The sequence below is a fragment of the Alligator mississippiensis genome, chromosome 2 (genome assembly GCF_030867095.1).
Source record: "Alligator mississippiensis isolate rAllMis1 chromosome 2, rAllMis1, whole genome shotgun sequence".
Taxonomy (NCBI): Eukaryota; Metazoa; Chordata; order Crocodylia; family Alligatoridae; genus Alligator; species Alligator mississippiensis.
Window position 1 is genome coordinate 32,776,503 of NC_081825.1, and position 21,622 is coordinate 32,798,124.

At 43.5% G+C, this 21,622-nt stretch overlaps 1 protein-coding gene across 4 annotated transcripts in view; it reads left to right on the top strand.

Annotated features, from left to right (window-relative positions):
* The window catches only part of CC2D2A (coiled-coil and C2 domain containing 2A), a 141,905-nt gene that overhangs the window by 31,405 nt on the left and 88,878 nt on the right, over window positions 1-21,622 (top strand). For all 4 annotated transcript variants that reach the window (XM_059721590.1, XM_014607614.3, XM_019479844.2 and 1 more), the window contains 4 exons: window positions 1,184-1,320; window positions 2,962-3,093; window positions 12,260-12,469; window positions 20,183-20,289. In XM_059721590.1, the coding sequence (XP_059577573.1) occupies window positions 1,184-1,320; window positions 2,962-3,093; window positions 12,260-12,469; window positions 20,183-20,289 (586 nt within the window). The remainder of the gene's footprint in view (window positions 1-1,183; window positions 1,321-2,961; window positions 3,094-12,259; window positions 12,470-20,182; window positions 20,290-21,622) is intronic.

Consider the following 21,622-nt stretch of genomic DNA (forward strand, 5'->3'; position numbering starts at 1 on the left):
AGCAATGGGGTCCCTCTGTCAATCAGTGGTGGGAGGGAGGTATGTGGGGAAACCTGAAAGATTAAAGTAGCTGCTGTGCACTCCACTTCTGCTGCAAATTAGGTAGGTCCCTATTTATACATGTGCTTTTATGTATATATACATACATACATGGGCAGATCTAGAATTTGGAAGAGGGGAGTGCAGGTGTTGTGGCACACCATCACATATAACATAGGACACTCTTTTCTCCAGTTAAACAGAAATGAGAAACTTGACTAATACATGAGGGATCTGTCACTTTGATTCAGTTTAAGATCCAAGCAAAAGCTAATATAACTTTATTGGAGTTTATACTGAACAGTACTGAACTTTATTGTTCAGTGATTTATCAGTTTAGATATTAAGTGTAAAAAGCACAAGCCAGGCAAAACATAGTCAAATGATATTGCCTCTTTAGTCCTGTGGTTGTTATAGCTTAATGTATGTCTTTTATTATGATTTGTGGAAAAAAAACCAACAACGTTCCCCACCCAAACTAGCCTCCCTGTGTTCTTGACAATGCTTCCAATACCTCATTGTCAGTCATTTCTACATCTGAGTTAATAATATCACACCTGAATTAAAGATTTTAACTAGAGCTAAAAACAGTCTGTAGGGCTGTGAGTTAGAAGAACACCATTCCTGGTGGTGTCTAACAAATGGCAAAATTGCAGAAGAAAGAATAATCTCAATAGTGGAACATCAAAAGGAGCATTAGAAAGGAGAGGGTTGTTAACACCTGTGGAATGAAGGAAAATTAATAATAATCAGGTAGATTACATCAGATATGAAGTCACTTGACTCCCTCAGTGCTGCCTGAATAGAAATGCTGATTTTAAAGTTTGATTGGAGTAAGAATCAAACGGTGGGGGGGGGGTTGCAACTCTACCACTGCACCTCTCCCTTTGGATCTATCCATGCATATATATATTATTAATTAATAAAAAATAATTAATTTATTAATATTTATATATATTATATAAATACACATACAAAATTAATAATCCTTTTTATTAAAAGGAACATTTCAGTCTCAACACTTTCAAAGTATGTGCATTAGAGCAGCAAATTATCAGTTGTTGTTTAGAGGACAGTGTAGGACCTTGCAAAGCTTATATCTCCTGATATGAGTCTTATAAATTTGGATATGTTTGTTCTTTAGTGCCTACTTCTCAGAAGGTGCCTACAAACATGCAGCCAAGGTACCTTGAGGATGAGGGTCTTTATACAGGAGAAAGGCCCACTGTGTCATTCTCTAATCAAAACATCTTGGAAAATAGAATAATCAGACAGGAGCAGGTAAGTCACTGTTACATTATTGCTAATATTTATTTTATGGTGAATGTACTTTGTCATCTATATAGGAGTCTTCATGATTCAGACCTAATAATTAGTCAAATTCTTGTCATTGTTATGATTTAAGGAAGCATATACCTTATTTTATCTCAAACAGTACATCCCCAAATAAAACATACATTTTCTTGCATGTAGCGCACCTTGTTTTTTGGAAGGCAGAAAATAAAACTTTTTTCAGAATCTGGTTGAGTATGTGACATAGAGTAAGTCTTCCTGGGAACATAGAGTATCCAGGAAGTGTGTCACCCCAGGAGACAATCTGGGTTAAGTAACAGGAGCTTTCTAACGGTCTCCTGGGATGCCACACTTTCTGTTCTCCTGGAAACAGAATGTACTTACTCTGTTTCACACAAGGTTAGGTCCCAGACCCTTGCAAGGGCAACAACAAGACTTTGTTCTTTACCGTAAGTAGTTCTTTAAATACGTTCCTGTAAATAACATGTTTCTTCCATATCAAGATACTACCATTAGCTCACTTGCTGCCTCGGGCATAGCCTACTGTTCTCATCCAATAGCTGTGTGTCATGGGTACATCCTGAACAAGGGTCAACAATACCAGAAGTCCAGAAGCCAAAGCGGAAGGTCACAGTATTAGGTGTCAGTTTGAGTCTGAGGTATCCCAGTGGGTATTGAGATGAGTCTGGGCTTGAGATGAGTTCGTGCTTCAGTGCCAGAAGTCAAGGCAACCATGAGGCAGGAAAAAGATACAAGGGTAAAAAGCTTGAGCAAGACTGAAGCAGGACAGGAGTATGGCTGGGGGTAGGCAGAACCGTTCGCAGCAGAAGTGAGCAAGGAGGAAAGCAGAGGGGTCCCAAATAAGGCTATAAATGCTTTTGCCAACACAGAGCTCCAGGGGAAGTAGGAAGACCCCATCAAGAACCTCCACTGGTTCTCCTGGGCCACAAGGTCCCTCACTAGGAACCTCATGGGAGGGCCCAGACTAGGCTGGAAATACACTATTTTAAATCCCAGGTCTGGCTACATTAGCATTTTTCTTAACGTGCAATGTTGAAAAAAATGTCAACGTAGACAGGGGTCAGTCTGGATCCTTCAGATTCTTGAAGCTTCTAAATAAACTAGAATATGCTTAAAGTTTTATCTTGGAATCATTTAAAGCAGTGATTCTCAACCATAGTGGCAGGGTACCCAAGGGTGATGCAAGTTCCTTTGAAGGATGATCTCAGGTGTGGTGAGATAAGCAGATAAGTGCAGGCTCAGCCTCTTCCCCACAACTTTGCCCCTGCTGCCTGGCCCCTCCAAAGAGGTAAGTTTTTTAAATGGGGTGCTGTTCACTTCCACAGCTATGGGAGGGTGCCTTGAGTTTAATGAAGGGTGCCTTCAGTCTATTAAGGGGTGTCTTGAGTCTAAAAAGATTGAGAACCACTAATCTAAGGCCTGGTGGAGGGTGTCCATATAAGTTACTCATGTTTTTTATATTTTTGTTAGGTAGCTTCTTAAAAGAAAAGGATTTAAAATCAAACTGTTTCCTAAACAGTGGGGTCTCAGTCTTTGAAATAATTGTAATTTTGCAAGTCATTTTCTGATAACAATTGCTAAAAAATAATTTTACTTCATTATTCATAGGGGAAAGCATGGTTTGGAGATGATGGCAATATCTTGGCATTGCCTAATCCGATTAAGCCATCTCCCACAAGGCCTCCAATATTCTCATTGGAAGAAGGAATAAAGCCAGAACTGGAAACAGTATATAGAAAGGTATTTTGTATATTCTGTTACTGTGACATCATTTTAGTATGGATTACTATACACCCATAAATACCTTATTGTAGGAATGCAGGCTTATCCTGCATCCTGATATGTTTTAGCTCATCTCCACCCCTACAAGGCACTTACAGATCTATAAGCCTGTACTTGTATGTGCTGAGAACTTGTGTTTACTTGCCTGACCTGAGGTATAGATTGAAATTCGTGTTTTGGTTAAGGTAGGCTTAGACTTGTTCCCCTTGTGAGGATGCAGCCTAAGCACAGGTAGCTGAGCTCTTGTTTAGATAGCACTCTCGTGCCACCCCCCAAGTTCAGGAGTGTCAAACTGGTTTCGTCCTATAGATGGATTTACTCTACAACTTGCTGTAATAATGAAGTCACAAGCAGAAACAGCTTGTCCAGTAGTAGTGGATAGGACAAACAAGTGATCCCACAATAAATCACAAACTGATTTTTAGAATGGTTCCAGTTAGTGAGGCACTGAGAATCCTAGAATATGACCCAGAAACTTCCAATTTCTGTCAGTATAGATGTAGGTAAATGAGTGTATTGTGAGAGAGAACACTGTGGATATGCCTTATGAGATTTAAGGCATAGCCACACCACTTTAGAGCACTGCACTGAGGCATGCCATACGTTCTTTACATTCATTACCTTACAAAACTGAAAAAGAGTTTTATTCTGCCATTCTAATAATGATAGCTCCATTATTACTTCCATTTCAAAAGTTAATACATGAGCTCTGACACCAGTTCTGAGATGGTATAGGCATACACTTAATTTCTAACTCAAGATCTTGTGTATAAGGTGTATTTTTGCACTGATATGGCTATACCAGTGAAAACCCATAGATACTGTGAATTCATTTATGAAGAAAATTTCACTTGCTTGAGCTGTAGCAGTTAAAGTCACTATTTACACTGGGGCAACAAATCTGTTTGGGTTGTTTGTACAGTGCATCTGCTTTAGTGAGTGCCTACATTCTTGCATTCTGTTGGGGTTGCAGACAAGCTTTATGAAAAACTGGTTGGTGTTATCGGTAAGATTCCAAACATTGAGGACTTATATTTCTTGGGGGACTTAACTGCCAGAGTTGGTGCCAACAGTGAATCCTGGGCTCGTATAACACGAGGGCTAGGGACAGACATTACACGTAAACCGGCTTAAGTGATCAGAAACTGGTTTAAACCTGTAACAGAACATAAGTTCAGTGCACATTAAATCAGTTTCAAAATGGCTGGAACTGGTTTAAGGTAAACCTGGTTGAATATAGTGTCAGACTAAACTGATTTGGGTCAAACCGGTTTATGCAGTGTCTGTCCCAGACCTCTTCCTAGTTTAAGTTAAAATGCAATCCCCCAGCATCCCAGATACTTTGCAGCCCTGGGCTGGGCTGTCTGCCTGCTTCAGAAAGTAGAGCTGGCCCTGCCCCTCTGCTCCCTAGCCAGAGCTCTGGCAGAGACTGCAGGTACAGCAGCATCTGCCTGGCTTCCCCCTGCCCCACCCTCCCTCATCACTTGCTGCTCAAGCAGGGACTCCTCCCTCCCATTTCAATTTCGCTGGGACAGGGCCATGTCAGACAGGACAGTGAATGCTTAGGGCTTTTTGGAGATAATCAACAGGTCAGCTGGTAATGTCCCTCCTTTTCTTCCTTGGAAAAAGCTGTTTAAGAAGATCTTGAACTAATGAGAGAGGCTTTTGTTTTCTTGATGACCTGATAACACAGTATTATCAGCTCCCTTGCCTGTCAGGTTTGCTGCAGACAGTGTGAAGAAGCAGGGAGAGGAAGACTGAAAAAGCTCACTATCATCAACAGATGCATGCACTCCACCCCTTTACTTCAGAGTGCTAGCCGGTGGCTGGGGTCTGGCAACACTCCTGACCCTTGAGCAGCGAGTGGGGAAAAAGCCTGGGACTGTGCAGGCAGGGTGGAGGTTTAAATCCCTCCCTAATCAGAGCATCCTGCCAGGGCCTGCCCCTGCCCTCCACCCAGCTCAGCATTGTGGAAGGGAAGGGAAGGGAAGGGAAGGGAAGGGAAGGGAAGGGAAGGGAAGGGAAGGCTGCTCTAGCACCCGCCAGCTTCTAGTGAGAGCCACTGCAGGCATGTGCCTACATTTGCTCAGTCCAGAGGGAATGTCTGTACATTTGTAAACTGGTTCAACCTCAGCAGGTTATACTAATCTGCAAAGATTAAATCAATTCAGGCTTTTTTAATGTCTGTCCTTAGCTGAGAACCATGAAGGATAATGGACGCAGGCTGTTGGAATTCTGCTGCTGCCATAACTTGTACATCACCAACTCTCTCTTTTTAAACAAAACTGTGCTATAAGGTGTCATGGAAGTATCCAGGATTCGGTCACTGGCACCGGTTGATCTCATCATTACTAGGCAGTCCAGTCTCACTAATGTCCTTCTTTTATCCTCCTTACAGCTATCATGGCTCTGATTGTAACCCTGATCACTTTCTTATGGTCACTAAGAGTAAACTGAAACTAAACAAAATCTTCTGGTCTAAGTATCAGTGTTTGCAAAACATTAACATCACCCATACATCTAATCATCATCATGCAGTTTTTAAGAGGCTCTGGAGGAGGTTGCTTCAGAGCTGCCTTTGTATAAGACTGCAGAAGAAAAGTGGGGAAGCTTTAAAAAAAAAAAATCTATGTCACTGCTGACTGTATTCGGCAAACAGGTCACAAGAAAGTGGAATTGGTTTGAGGTGCGCTCATGAATTGAATTTTTTTTTTTTTTTTTTTTATCAAGGCCTGACAAACTGCTATGTTAAATCATAATGCTTGAGGTGCAACATCAGAGGAATTTAGGAAAGTAAGGGGTGTTGTCCAACAAATGTCAAGGTGGTATACCAGTAATTATTGGCTGCAACTTCAAGAAAATTCAATCTGCATTGAAGGGGGCATGTATGACTTTCAAGAAGGCAGTAGGTCCAACTGCAAAGAAGTTGGTTTAATTAAAAACAGCAGCAGGAGAAGTTGTGGCAGACCAAAAGCAACAGATGGAAAGATGAATGAACACTTAATTGAACTCTGTTTAAGGGAAAGTGATGTAATTGATACAGCTCTTAACGCTATTGAAAGTCTCTCTGCCCTTGAAGAGTTTGATGGTATTCCAGCTGTTGAGGACCTAAGTAAGGCCATAGGCAATCTGGCCAGTGGCAAGTCCCCAGAAAAAGATGGCATTCCCACAGAAGTGATCATATGTGGAAAACCCATGCTTCCTCCCCACCTATATGAGCTTCTTACTCACTGCTACACAATACGGATGTGCTACAAGATATACAAGATGCCATTATGGTCATGTTATACAAGAGCAAAGGCTACTGCAGTGACTAACAACTGTCATGGTGTCTCACTACTAAGTGTTGTTAGAAAGATCATCACTCTGGCATATATCACACAGGTGGTGCTTAGAAGACTTCAGATCTTTGCTGTCTCTGCTTACCCTGCAGCTTCAGAGCTAGTAGGTCCACCATAGATATGATCTTCTTCCAGCAAATCCAAGAAAAATGCAGGGAACAAAGACTCCTTGATATTGCTTCCATTGGCCTGACCAAGGCCTTTGACTTTGTCAACAGAGAAGGCCTATTCAGATGATTGGAAAAGACTGGCTGTCTACCAGAGCTGCTCAGCATAATCTGGTGTTCCCATGATGGAATGCAGGGGGGATGATCAGCTTTGATGGATCAACACGTGAGGCTTTGGAGATTTGAAGCAGTCAAGTAGGGCTATCTCCTTTCCCCAACCCTGCTCAAGACTCTTTTCTCTTTTGATGTATGCTTTTGGAACCACTACTGAAGGAATTTACGTGCATGTATGCTCAGGTGGAAAATTAGTCTTCGCGTTAAGCATGTGAAGTTAAATAAAGTGGAGAAAGTTTTGTTTCATGAGTTGCTGTTCGCTGATGAGAGTGCAGTGAAAGCTCACACAGACATTTAAAACCTCATCAGTTGCTTCACTCATGCCTGCCAAGAGTTTGGTCTTACAATCAGTATCTAAAAGACCAATGTTATGAACCAGAACATTGGTTCACCACCAGCAATTGCAATAGGTATTGGATATTGTAAGTAAATTTACATACCTTGTGCTCCATTGTTACCAACAGCTTGTCATTTGGCTGATTTGTATAGGCTGAACTGAATACCTGTATTGGAAAAGCATCAGGTGTCATGAGAATACTGAGCAAAGAAACATGCAACAACAACAAACTGACTCAAGAAAAGTGCCTCAACAGCTTTCACTTACATTTCCTTTGCTGCATTCTAGGAATTTCCCATGTCAACATTCTGAGCATCCATTCTCTTCACAGTCAGCATGAGCACTGATGGCTTGGTCATATGTAGAGAATGGATGATGACCATATACCTAAGGATATTTTGTATGGAGAATTCTTTACACAGAGGAGACCGCGCTGGCACCCTTGCCGGCTTTTCAAAGATGTTTGCAAGAGAGGTGTGAAGGCAATGAACATTTAGCCAAATGATTGGGAGAAGATTGCTGAAGATCAGAGTGCTGGAAAATGATTAAGTGTGGAGTGAAGGCTTTTAAAGAAAGAAGATCCTAACATACAGTAGTAAGAATAAACCTCAGGAAGAATCCTGCATCACACTCAGGAGTCAGACACCAACTTCACATGTGTTAAGTGCAAGGATCCTACAGCCATTCACAGATGTTTAATGAGTTGATGCCTCACTCAGTACATATCTGTTTTGTCTGTGCATCCGCTTGGAAAATGCTGTTCCTTAACCATTTAAACCTTTCAGCAGTGTTTGCTAGGTTTTAAATCCTAAATTTTTGAATGCTTCTGTTGGAGCATTGAGAAGAAGCAGTGACACTTTAGTATGTGACCTTAGCTGCCTCTTTGCAAATGAGAATATTTCTAACTGCAGTTTTGGAAGTGATTTTGAGAGTTGCCCACTAACTACTCCTAGTGACAATTACAAATACGTAATTCTCCATCCAGTCCAGTTCCAAGGATCTACTAATGGGTCTTCCAGCCTCTGCTGCAAGAGGAGGTAGAATTAGGTGCATCTGGCACTAGAAAATGCTTAGCATAGGGAACTCGCACTGTCTCAGAAGTTTGATACCTGGCTCAGGATCCATATTAGGTGCTCCTGTTCACCTGGAATCCACAATCCTAGTCCTGCTTCTTAGCACAGTTGCCTAAGTGAATTGCAGTGTCTACTTTTTGCGTAGTAACCGAGTGGCAAGATGACTTCCCAAGAAATGGGAAATTTGAGTTCTAGACCTTCCTCAGCCTGAAGGGATTCACATCCAAATTTCCCAATTTCCAGGAGATTGCCCTAACCTTCAAGCTATAGAATATGGTTGTGTGGGGGAATCTTTGAATCCTGCTTAATCTTGGCCACTGAGCAGCCAACAATACAAATGTCATAGGACCAGAAGAAGACCAAGTAAGAGAATGTGTTTCTGTAGCCTAGAGATTACAATACCCCCTGCAGGAAGGGAGACCTGGTTTCCAATGCCTGGTTCAGGGTTTTGTATGCATTTTACATTAGACAATCATTGGTTAAACAAGCTTGGCATGATTTGATTTTATTGACAAACATCAATAAAGGGTGATTTTTGCCACACACTCATGATCCAACAGAAAAATATTTCCTTCGGTAATAATTGAAATTAATAGAAAAGGGACTGTAACAGGGAACACTTACCCCGTTACTGGACAGTGGCGAAAGACAGATGGAGGGACAGAGGGCATAGGGGTTAAAAAAGAAAACAATGAGTGGCCCAGTAACTTGCCAATTAAGCAATTAGTTTGTCATTCACAGGTGTGAGAAACAGGCTGGAGGCAGATAACAGGCTAGATCAGGGGTGGGCAAAATATGGCCCGCGGGCTGCATCTGGCCCGCAAGGCCATTCTGTCTGGCCTGCAGGGTCCCTAAAAATATTTGGAAAATTTAATATTTCTCTGCCCTTGGTTCCTGTCAAAAATGACAGGAACCAAGGGCGGTAGGACCCAGGGGAAGCCCAGCGGGCTCCAAGGGGGGCCTGCCTGGCCCTGCCCCCCAGCCAGGGTTTCTGGTCTGGGAGTCCGTGGCTGCCCTGGTGTGGGAAGCTGGGGTAAGTGGGGCGGGGGGGACCCCGGGCAGGGAAGGAGCACAGGGAGGGTGAGAGGAAGTGGCCCCTCCCCACCCACGCTCAGTGTCCTATGCTGCAGCTGCTCGCAGCCTGCATGGAGCTGCCTGTGCCCGCTCCAGACAGCCCCATGTGGGCTGTGAGCACCTGCAGTTTGGGGCACCGGGCTGGGGTGGGGGAGGGGCTGCTTCCCCCCCCACGCTCAGCTTTTCCCTGGGCTCTTTCCCTGCACGGAGAAAAGTGGCCCTTCGCCCACCCCATGACCAGTGCTCCATGCTGCAGGCGCTCGCAGCCTGTGTGGGGCTGTCTGGAACAGGCACAGGCAGCCCCAGGCAGGCTGCAAGCGGCTGGGGCACTGGGCACGGGGTGGGGAGGATCTGCTCCCTCCCCCGTGCTCAGCACCGCCTTGTAACCCGGCCCCACTGGCTGGCAGTGGGGCCGGATTACAGGCTGGTGCTGAGCGCAGGGAAAAGCAGCCCCTCACCCGCCCCATGGTCGGCGCCCCACGCTGCAGCCACTTACAGCCTGCCTGGGGCTGCCTGTGCCTGCTCCAGACAGCCCCGTCCAGGCTGCGAGTGCCTGCACCGTGGAGCACCGGCCGTGGGGCAGGTGATGGGCCACTTTTCCCCACACTCAGCACCAGCTTCTTCCCTGCTGGCGAACGGGTTCAGGGCTGTGCACTGCCCCCCGCCTGTACCATGGGGCTAGGGGGCACTGGGTGAGTGGGCAGGGAGCCAGTGGGAGCACAGGGCCCACATTGGTGTCCTGGGGCCAGTGCCGGCGGGGCCCAGAGTGGGGTGGCAGGAGCGCGGGGTCCCAGCTGGCAGGGGCTCTATGGAGTTGGGCCAGCTCCCCGCTCCCTGCTAGTACAGCCCAGCCCAGCCCAGCTGCCCGGACGCCTGCCAGTCTGCACCCCGCTTTGGACCCCACCGGTGCTGGCCCTGGGACATTGGTCCCAAGACATTGAAACGTTGGTTCCAAGATGGTGACCAGGGAGTGGGGCACCTGTCAAGGAGTGGGGCTACCCATGTGGCCCTTGACAGTCTGCCAAAATTGGGTAAGTGGCCGTCCGCTCAAAATAATTGCCCACCCGTAGGCTAGATGAACAAACCCCTAAGACCAGAGGGAACAGTATTTGAGGCTCCAGCCCAGTGGCAGCAGAGTCCTGCCCAAGCCGGGCCAGCTAAGCATGGGGGGTGGCGGAGAGGGCAGCCACTGCCTCTCCCTCTCCCCATGTTCTCAAAGCTCTGTTAGTGCCATTGCCCTCCTCTTCTGGTCCCTGCCTTTCCAGCTCTTTCCTGGTGAGTGAACAGAATTATTTAAAACAGGTATGTTTTATTGATTTATGGATATTTACTTTTTATATTTTGACATGTGATTTTTAACAGTATATTGTCATTACTAAACTGTCTGCCCCCAAGACCTCTAATTTTTTACAGTCCTGAAAATTTAAATCGATTAAAAAAACTGTAAAAACATTTTTTTTTTTGGCTTAAAAATTGGGTTTTTTGGGTTTTTGGGGGGGTTTTTTGGTTGTTTTTTTTTTTTTTAACTAATTATATATATTAAAATTATATATATAAAAAAAGAGCTAATTCTGCCAAGTCTAGTTAAATGATAGAATTAACCTTGGGAGTACTTTGGCAGGGTTTCTAGGAGGGGTTAGCTAGCTCACTCATACCATGGGTGGACAGATTGAGTTCTGCTTTTTTGGAATAGGCTGGAAGAGTTGTTTGTGGTTCTGTAACCCTGAATTCTCAAACATGATTTTTTTTGATAAACAAGATACAACTTGAACTTTAAGAAGGTCTTCAATACAGTATCCCATCCTATTTTTATACACAAATTGAATGGCTGTGTCATAGGCGATTACACGGTTATGTGGGTGGCAAATTGATGTAAGGGTCGTACCCAGAGAGTGGTGGTGGATGAGTTGTTATCAGCTTCAAAAGATGTGGGCAGTGGGGTCCCCCAAGGCTCGGTCCTTGGGCCGGTGCTGTTCAATATCTCCATCAGTGACCTGGATGAGGCCATAGAAAGCACTGTGTTCAAATTCGCAGATGACACCAAACTATGGGGTGAAGAAATACACTGATGGGAAGAAACCAAACCAGAACCTGGACAGGTTAGAGAAGTGGGCAGAGAACAATAGGATGCAGTTTAACAAGGAAGAGTGCAAGGTGCTGCACCTAGGGAGAGGGAATCACCAGCACACCTATAGGTTGGAGAATGACCTTCTCAGCAGCAAAGTGGCAGAATGAGATCTCGGAGTCATTGTCAACTTCAAGATGAATGTGAGTTGTCAATGTGATGAAGCAGTTAGCAGAGTTAACCGTACTTTGTCGTGCATCAGTAAGTGCATGACCAGGTCCAGGGAGGTGATGCTCCCTCTGTATGCGGCACTGCTTAGGCCATAGCTGGAGTACTGCGTCCAATTCTGGGTGCCGCAATTCAGTGGACAATGTTGAGAGGGTTCAAAGGAGGGCCACTCATATAGTTAGAGGCCTGCAGGGAAGGCCTTGTGAGGAAAGGCTGATGGCCCTGGATCTTTTCAGCCTCTGCAAGAGAAGACTGTGGGGGGATCTTGTGGCAGTATATAAATTCACTGGGGTGGGCATCAGGGAATAGGTAATGCTCTGTTTACCAAAGTACCCCTTGGAATATCCAGAAACAATGGCCATAAGCTGATGGAGAGTAGGTTAGGTTGGACGTCAGAAAGAACTTCTTCATGTTTAGGGTTGCTAGAATCTGGAATAGGCTTCCAAGGGAGGTGGTGCTCTCCACTACCTTGGGGGTCTTTAAGAGGAGACTGGAAAAGCACCTGGCTGGGGTCACATGACCCCAGCACTCTTTTCTGCCACTGGCAGGGGTTTGGGCTCGATGATCCTTTGAGGTCCCTTCTGACCCTAGCATCTATAAATTTCATATTGTTGAAACAGATAAGATTACTAGGTTATTGCCTATTAAGGGGTCATCTTTCCAATGTTTAATGTATCTTTCAGAATAATCCTACAATACAATTTTAATCTTTTCTTTTCTTTCAGGCAATAAAACTGATGCCTGCCAACCAATATATTGTTGGCTCTGGGGATCCTCATGGCCAGTTTCAAATGGACATAGATATTTCTGGGTTAATATTCACCCATCATCCTTGTTTTAGTCGTGAGCATGTTCTGGCAGCCAAACTGGCTCAGTTATATGATCAATATCTAGCAAGAAAACAGCAAAATCTTGCCCAGCTTCTTACAGATAAGGTATTTTCACTACATACTTTTGGATTGCTGACATAGTTGGTAAATGGGTTAACATTAAAACTGAATTTGAGATTTAAAAAAGGTAACAATGTATTTTCTAGGTATGTACCATAGTTCATATGTTTTGGCGAGATGATTCTGTATTGCTAGAAAAGATGTTTAAAATGTATATATTTGGTCTTTTAAAATCAGATCTGAAGATCTTCAGTGCCATTTGATTACTGATTTAAACCAAAGTCAACAGATTTCATAAAACATTCCAAGTTTAATGCAGCCTTATATTTGTAAGTTTATTAACTACCTTAATTTATTTTTAAATTAAATCTATAAAGATTAGTAGTTTCAGGCGGTAAAATAGAGTACACTTTATGTAGCATCCTTTATACAGAGTATCAAAAAAGTTCCTCGGTGGACATGTTTACAAAAGATACTACTGTGCAGTGATTACTGCACATTTATTTAGTACTTTTATTAGCAAGCACTAAATAAATGTGCAGTAACCAGAGTTACTGTGCAGTAGTGCCAGCGAACATCTTTTAAGTGATGCAACTGCGTAGTAGCCTAATAACTGTGAAGCACCATATTAGCACTGCCCATGCTGTGATGCGCTAGCATGCAATATTATTTGGCTACTGCACAGTCAGCTTCTTGTGTAGACTCGACCAGTGAGAGGTAGATTCAAGGCATATGGCTTTACAGGGTTGTATACAGGGACTCTTGACAGGTAGAAATGAAAAACAAGATAAAAGAAAAAAGTGATTACATTGCTTAAATTACATTGACAAAAATTCCTTATCTGACATTTTTAGGAAAAATTGCCACATATAAAATAATTGGATCTGTAGCAATCCAGTCCAATGTTTGGATCTGGAGTGGTTTGGACCTAAATAGATTCTGTTTGATTATTCTGTCTCTCTTTATTCCTTTGCTCTTTATTACATAATTAATGTAAGATGCTTTTCAACTATCTTCATTTATTTCTATTTATCATCCGTATTGCAGTACTTGGGTGTTGTTCCATTCAGTTTCTGTTACCTCTATAAGGGCCAATTTTAAATTCGACAGCAGTAGTTCTCATTCTTCCAATTTATTGCTCGTATTCTTTGCATTCATTTACAAATGTTCCCGATGCCACTCATTTTCCTTACCAGATGGGATACTGCTGTTGCTAACAATATTGTATGTCTGGCTATTGTTCTTCTCAGTATTAGATGAGATGATTTAAATTTTTTTTTTCTCCTGGCTATCCAGATTCCTACTGTAAAGTTGCTTAGCCTGCTAGTTTGCAGGGGAATTTGTTCTTTGAGAAGATTCTCAGTAAGTCCACTAAAGCAAAGTTCGGTCTTTTAAATAAACAAAACAAAATCCCTCTCTGCCCTGTCCTGGACACTAGGAAGGGATCCCCACTTTTTTTGGGCCCCAGCACACCTGCTTGACCCCTCCTTGCAGCAAGCTGTTCCTTTCATAGATTGCTTCCTCCTCCTTTTACATACTTTTCTGGGAGCTCCCAGTGGGATACTTTCTGCTTACCCAAATGCCCAATGGCAAAGCTAGACTTTCTTGAAAGGGTTAACCATTCCTCCTTAAAAGGATTGGATCACCATTTTACACCTATCTTCTGGTGTTCCTTTACCTCATGTTTTAGTCATGGCTAGTCCATGAACTTTCTCCCCCATTTCTTGGTTCAAAGCTTTTTCTTATTAGTTGCTAGCCTTGATCCCAAAAGTCTAGTATCACCATTTAGAGGAGTTCAGCATTTGAGGAGTGTCTTCATTCTGTGAATGCCTTCTGCTGCACACATATCCCCATACCTAATCTGTAGCACCAGTTCTGTTGATTACTTTTTTTAACTGTCACCCTCCTTTTGTATGGACCAGGAAAGGAAGAATTGCACTGACAGTCATGAGAGCCACCTTTTGATTTGGCATAATCATACTTAATCTGTTCCAATGCAAACTTGGTAGTGTCATTTATCCTAAAATGAATGAACACAGTCATGATCTTCAGTTACAGGTCCATACCTTGTGTAAGATTTCAGCTGGGATGGGTCCCCAGAGAGCAACAAGGAGGTCAGCTGGGTAGGGGTGCAGGTTACCAGGCTGTCAGGTCAGGGTCCGGGACACTGGAGCTAAGGTCCATGAGGTATAGTTCAGGGTGTAAAATGAGGTCAGAAACCAAGAGAATCAGACAGCCGGGTGCCAAGTTCCAGGGAAGATCCAAGAGCAGGGTCAGGGAAAGCTGAAGCTGCGTCAGGAGCTAGGAGAACTAGAGACAGTAGTGAACATAAAGCTTGCCGGAGCAGACTGAGGCTGTTATCAAGTTGTGCCTGCAGCCTGAGGCTGCAGGTGTACTTAAATAGGCTGAGTGGTGCTTTCAGCAGCCCGTCCAGTCTCAGAGAACTGGGACAGTCACATTAGCTATGGATCAAGGTCAGGTATGGCAGCTCAAGAGCTTGCCCAGCTGGGTCTGACTGTCCAGAGACCCTGACGCCTTGCATCTCTTCTTACAGCATGCTATCCTGTTCTCTGGATTTGCTCAGGTGACAGCCAGTTGATTCTTCTAAAAGTCACAAAGCTCGTAGACTTGCCTTTTTCTTTACTCTCCAATTCTCTTCTTAATATTCTTTTCTTCTTGGTATTCTTTTTCTGCAAAACACTCCATCTTGTTTTGACTCTTGAACTCCTCAGTATTTCATCTGTGTTCCTCTTCAGTCTTTTGGACTCTTTGGTCCCCATCTTATCTTCTGAGTCTAGCTAATTTTGTTTCTTCTCTTTCTGTTTGTATATCATCCTTATTCTCCAGTGCTACAATCCTCTATCCCTCTGTAGCCAGTCTCTTCCATTGCCTTGTCCTAATGGTCACCATTATCTAGCAGTCAGTCCTCTAGGTCATGTGGTTTATTAGCAAGTGTCTACAAATCTTGAGTTGTCCATACAATCTCTTTTTTCTCCTCCACCATATTTCCATCTGAATACCACAAGCTGCCTCTCTAGTTCTTGGATCTTGTATTTCATTAAGCCTCTCAGGTGATACTTCATACATAAATGGATTATATCAGGTGAACACTCAAGGTTAATGTATATCCTTCAACTTCTACAGCTTTCTTTCTTGTCTACTCCATTATTGGGTCTCCTTCAGTGCTGCCTCAGGAGCCATCATCCGTATTTTTATTTAGTCCTTAAATTTGCATAAGATAAAGTCAAAAGTATTCAAATAACTGTTCTCTGGTTTCTGGTTCAGTTTGGTCACAGGTTGCTTGGCTTTTAAATCTTTTTTGCTTATGTTAGCCCTGGCCCATTGACACACATTTAAGTATCATTGGTGATCAAAATCAGGAAGCTTCCATCTCACCCTTAGTTGTCAGTGTTGTCCTACACAGAACACACTGCTCTGAAACTGACTTGTCAAACTAAGAGCAACCGTGAAACTGACTTTTCAAACACAGAGCAATCAAACCACAGACTCTAGGAAATATGACTCGTGTGAAAAGGTTGGAAAAACAGTTTATTTAGTCTGGCAAAGAGAAGATTGAGGGGAAGTTTGATAATAGTCTTTATAACCATCCTTCAGGTATTTAAAGAAGAAGGTCATAGACTACCTTCTGGGGCCAAAGGGAACAGGACAAAGGATATTAAAATTGCAACAAGGGAAATTTAGTTTGGGTAGTAAGAAGCTTTCTCACTATGATTGTGGTTAAACATTGAAACAAGCTACCTAGAGAAGTTATAGTTTCATAGTTGGTAGGTTTGGAAGGGACCGGAGCAGATCATCAAGTCTGACCCCCTGCCCTGGGCAGGAAGGAGCAGTAGGGTCAAACGACCCTGGCTAAGTGTCTATCTAGCCTCCCTTTGAAGACCCCCAGGGTAGGGGCGAGCACCACTTCCCTTGGAAGTTGGTTCCAGATCCTAGCCGCCCTGACTGAAGTAGTGCCTCCTGATGTCTAGCCTGAATCTACTCAGTCAACGTATGGCCGTTATTCCTTGTTACTCTCGGTAGTACTCAGGGGAACAGGGACTCTCCCATTGCCTGCTGGTCCCCTTTGACCTGTTTATAGATGGCCACCAGATCCCCTCTCAGCCTTCTCTTGTAGAGGGTGAACAGGTTCAGGTCCTGTAGCCTCTCCTCGTAGGGCCTGCCCTGCTGCCCCTGATCATGTGAGTGGCCCTCCTCTGGACCCTCTCCATGCTGTCCACATCCCTTCTGAAGTGTGGCACCCAGAACTGGACACAGTACTCCAAGTGTGGCCTGACCAGTGTCGCATAGAGAGGGAGGATCACCTCCTTGGATCTGCTTGTGTTGCATCTGTGGATGTGTGACAAGGTGCAGTTAGCCTTATTGGCCGCATCCTCACATTGGTGGCCCACGTTCATCTTGGAGTCAGTAATGACTCCAAGATCCCTTTCTGCCTCTGTGCTGACGAGAAGGGAATTCCCCAGCATGTAGGTATGTGGCTGGTTCTTCCTTCCCAGGCTCAGTACCTTGCACTTGTCAGTGTTGAAACCCATCCTGTTCTCATCTGCCCACCCTTGTAACCCATCCAGATCTAGTTGTAGCCTGTCCCTCTCCTTTAGCATGCCCACTTCTCCCCGCATCTTAGTGTCATCCGCAAATTTGAACAAGGTGCTTTTCACCCCCTCATCCAAGTCGCTCATGAAGATGTTGAACAGTGCGGGCCCAAGGACCGAGCCCTTGGGGACCCCACTGCCCACATCCCTCCAGGTTGAAAATGACCTGTCCACCACTACTCTCTGGGTGCGACCATCTAGCTAATTTGTCACCTATCTGACTGTGTAGGCATTGACACCACAGTCGCCTAATTTTTTAACGAGAATGGGGTGAGAAACAGTGTCAAAGGCTTTCCTAAAGTCCAGAAAGACTGCATCCACCACAACGTAGTTTCACAGGTCCGTGTGTCGTCTGAGTTAGAGTCCACGTTTCCAGCATGCTGTTTTCTTCTTTCTCAATTTGCTTTCATCCTCTGGATCAAAGGCACTTCATGTTGACCAGGCACCCAGTGCTAGATGTCCCCTCCAGATTGGACAGGAGTCCAACCACTCTTCCTAGCTTTCTACGCTGATGTTAAATGACTTCGATTCCAGAATGTTAAATGACTTCAGTCATGGTACCCCGCCTTAGAGCAACTCTACTTTCTAGAGCTGTCTTGAATCTAGCTATACAAAAGATTTTGTATTGTCTTCTCCCATTCTCCTGACATAGCCAGTCCATTGCAATCTCCTCTTCTTGACAGTGGTTTCTAAGTGTGTTAGTCCTGTGCACTTTAGTACCTCTGTGTTTCATATTCTGATCTTTCCAGTTTATTTTCAGGATCTTACACAGGCATCTCATGTGGAAGCTGTTAAGTCTAGCATATGTAGTCCACATTTTTGAACCATAAAGCAGGAAAGACCGCATAAAAGTCTTATAGATTCATATATTCACCTTCGCTGCTAGTTTGCTGTTCTTCCATGCATAGTTTCTGTAATAGCCCCAAATTCTTAGCTTCTTTCTTATTTCTGTCAGTCAGTTCAGTCTGAAGGTCAAGATTCCTGCTGATCATAGAACCCAAGTAGCAAAAACTGTCAACAACACCAAAAGATTCATCCTGATGTCAGGCACTGGTTCTTCCACCCCTTGGTACATGATCACTGTCTTCTTGAGAATAATTGCTATCCTGAAGCTCTTGCATGATTCAGAAAATCTGCCCAAAGGATTTTGCAGGGAAGATTCATTGTGAGCAACCAAAGCTGCATGATCTGTAAACAGGAAATCTCTCAGAACCAGTTCTTCCACCTTGGCATCAGGTCCCCAGGGCCCAATCCAGCCTGCAGACAGGCCGCATACCACTCCTGTGGCCCATAGGGCCAAGAAGTCAAGCAACATGGGTCTAGGGGAAACCTATTCTGTAAATCAATGACTTCAGACAAGAGAGAGTCACAACCCACATCACAGCTGATGCGGCAGAGAGAGTGCACTGGCAAGAAAAAGGATGTTTAGTGCAAGCATCATCCATGGAGGAGCATGACTTGGTTAGTGGAGAGGTATTTGAGTCCAGACAGAAGTTCATTCTTTCTCATCTCAGCACCAGAGGTAGAAGGGTCTGGCAACCAGGCTGAGGTGGAGAGGACTGCAATGTCTCCTGCCTTTCCTGGGGTTTTCTAAAGGAAGCAGAGCCAGAGATTCACTGAGCAGCCCGGGGGCACCTGCAGCTGCCCTCCAACTCCACAGACAGGGAGCTGGATACTCATAAGTGTAGGAAATAAGCTGTTCACAGAAGCCCAGACAGGGAAATTGCGGCGTTTCTCCATTGTGTGTAGTCTCTGGTGCCAGAGAAGTTGCGTACTGCAATGGAAGCCTTTCCCACACTCATCACACTTGTAGGGTCTCACTCCTGTGTGGATTCTCTGATGTATCATAACATGGGAGCTCTGTCTGAAGCTTTTCCTACAGTCAGGGCTTTTGTAGGGTTTCTCCCCTGTGTGGGTTCTCTGATGTCTGACGAGGTGCGAGTTGCAATTGAAGATTTTTCCACAGTCTGGACACACGTTCTGCCCCTCTGCTATCTGCTGCATCTTAGTCTATGTAATCTCCTTGGAAGTTTTGAATGGAATGGCTTGAGCAGGGGTTTAGACTACATCAATGGTTTTCAACCTGTGGTCCGCGGACCATTGGGGGGTCTATGTCTAAAGGGTCTGCAGAAGATGACTATGGTCAATCAAAAATATGTGAATATCCACACTTATAATTCAAAGGAATCTGCACCTTCATTTGAAATTTTTTGGCAGTCTGCAAATGAAAAAGCTTGAAAAGTACTGGACTAGATGATCTCCTGAGGTCTCTTCCAGCCACACTTGTCTGTTTTTAAACCCCAACAAGCCACCAAGCAGCAGACCATATAAACAAATTTACTTATGCCCATGGAACAAAGATGTGCTCTTCATCAAGAACAAGTCCCATGGAAATGCCTTTTATTTCTGCTGTCTGCTGATTGTCTGGTCAGTGGGCACGTTCTATAGCAAAAGGATGCTGTATAGACAAGGGAGCAAACCTATTAGATGTCTAAGTGGCATTTAGATGTTTACATATCTAAGGCTGTTAGCACATGGTTATGGCACCACAGGTCTAAATACCCAATCCTAACAATAGTGCATCCTACCTGCCTCACATGTGTATGGTAGAATGTGCAGTTGTCTGGTTTAGGAACAGATCCCAATTATGTGGCAGCTTGCAGCCCTACCAGGGCTGTCAGTTGCAGGGGATCAGAAGCTCCCAAACCCCAGGCCAGTTGGAAACTCAGTGTAGTCATGGCCAGGAGACCCAAAGCTGCCCAGGGCTAATTCTGGCAGTCAGATGTCTGGGGCTGATACCCATCAATCAGCATGCCATATGTTCAGTTTATGGCAGCATGCATTGTATATGGAACATTCTTTATGGCTAGTTATTCCTAATATGGCACCTTGAGTTTGGTGCAAAAGTAGCACTGGTGCCATTTATAGCAAGTCTGAGATTTGTCATTTGCTAATCTCTCTGAATCCCACTAATTTCTGAGGTGCATCATTTCAAGAGGATACAGAGTAGGAAGACAAACTAAACTCTCTTACATTTTAGGGCTAGCAGTTTTCTCTCTGGCAACTAATTTGTTCATTTCAGGTTATAGATCAGTGTATCCTCCATAAACAGTGAAAGCATGGTGAATTGTTTGTTTGTTTGTTTAAGCTACATGCTCTGAGGAATGCTGTGGGATGTAATGTGGACATCAGTAGAACCAATATACCTAACCCTGTTGCACACCAGAGTATAACTGACTATAAATTTGAAATCAGGTAGGCAAAATTTCATCAAATTATTTCTTTCTCAAATTTTATTCCAGTTTTTTTCTTCCTGCAGGTACAGAACTATAAATACTACAAAATGAAGTTTAGCATGTTAAATATTTGTGTTTATGGAACTAGGCTGCACAGTCCAAAAAACAACCTAGCCAAACATCCCAGAAATCATTCACTGAATTTACATGAAACCAGATAGTGCCATGTTTAATGTTGCATTCCAAGAAATCCATTTTTATTATATGATGTACTTTTTTCTGGGTGATTTAACAGCTAGAAACTCCCAAAGGAAGCCAAGCAGACGTATGTACTTTTTAGATGATTAATAAGTTATGTTAGTTTAGGCTTTCAAAGTGCTCTGAAATACCTTGGATGTGTATTTTTCACAGCATTCGATTGTCATTAAGAAAGTAATAGTCCTGAGGACAAAATCAAGTTGCTATTGCATTGTTTTTCACTATGTGTCAACTGTGTTTTGCTCTTGTAAAAAAAATTATACCCACAAACAATGAACCCTGCAATTGTCAGCTAACACTATCCATATGAAATATGGATTTCCACTTAAAAATTCAGATTATTTCCACTTGTGTGGAATCTGTGTATGTAGCATGCAGAGTACTTTTCTGGCCCCATTGAACCATTGAATAACAGAAAAAAAGCACCTTAGTAGACCTAATCCATTGCCCTGCCCTACAGCTCAATCACTCCTAACAGATATTTTGTCTAATCCATTCTTAAAGGCTTCCAGTGATGGAGATTCTACAACCTCCTAAGTAATCTATTTCAGTGCTTAATTACAGTTAGAAATTTTTTCTGATGTCTTACCTAAATCTTCCTTGGTACAGTTTGTGCCCATTATTACTTGTCTTCTCCCCTGGAGAACAGTTTATAATCTTGCTGTTTTCAGTAACCTTCATAGTATATTGCTTTCTAGTGGGGCAAAGCTCATCTTAAAGTCTACTAGTTTTCCAAGAATTTAAACCCTGGTCAGATACCAGTTTATACGGAATTGTGCTTGCGTGCATATAGGCATAATGATCATCAGCTAAACATAATATTTCTGTAACAATATACTGGCACGTGACAATACATTGATATTTAAATATAATTTCTTATTGCATTCCAACTGGATAGCTTAGATGACTGGAAACCAGAGAAAACAGCTTTATATCTCCTGTTTATATGCAAGTCATTATTATAGTGTGAAGGTTGAATGGGGCCTGTGTGAATTGTTAATCTCAATTAACATATTAGGGGGAAAAGATAATTATAAAAAAGGAAACATCCACAAAATCTGGCATTATTCATGCTATTGTTGGTTTAATAATTC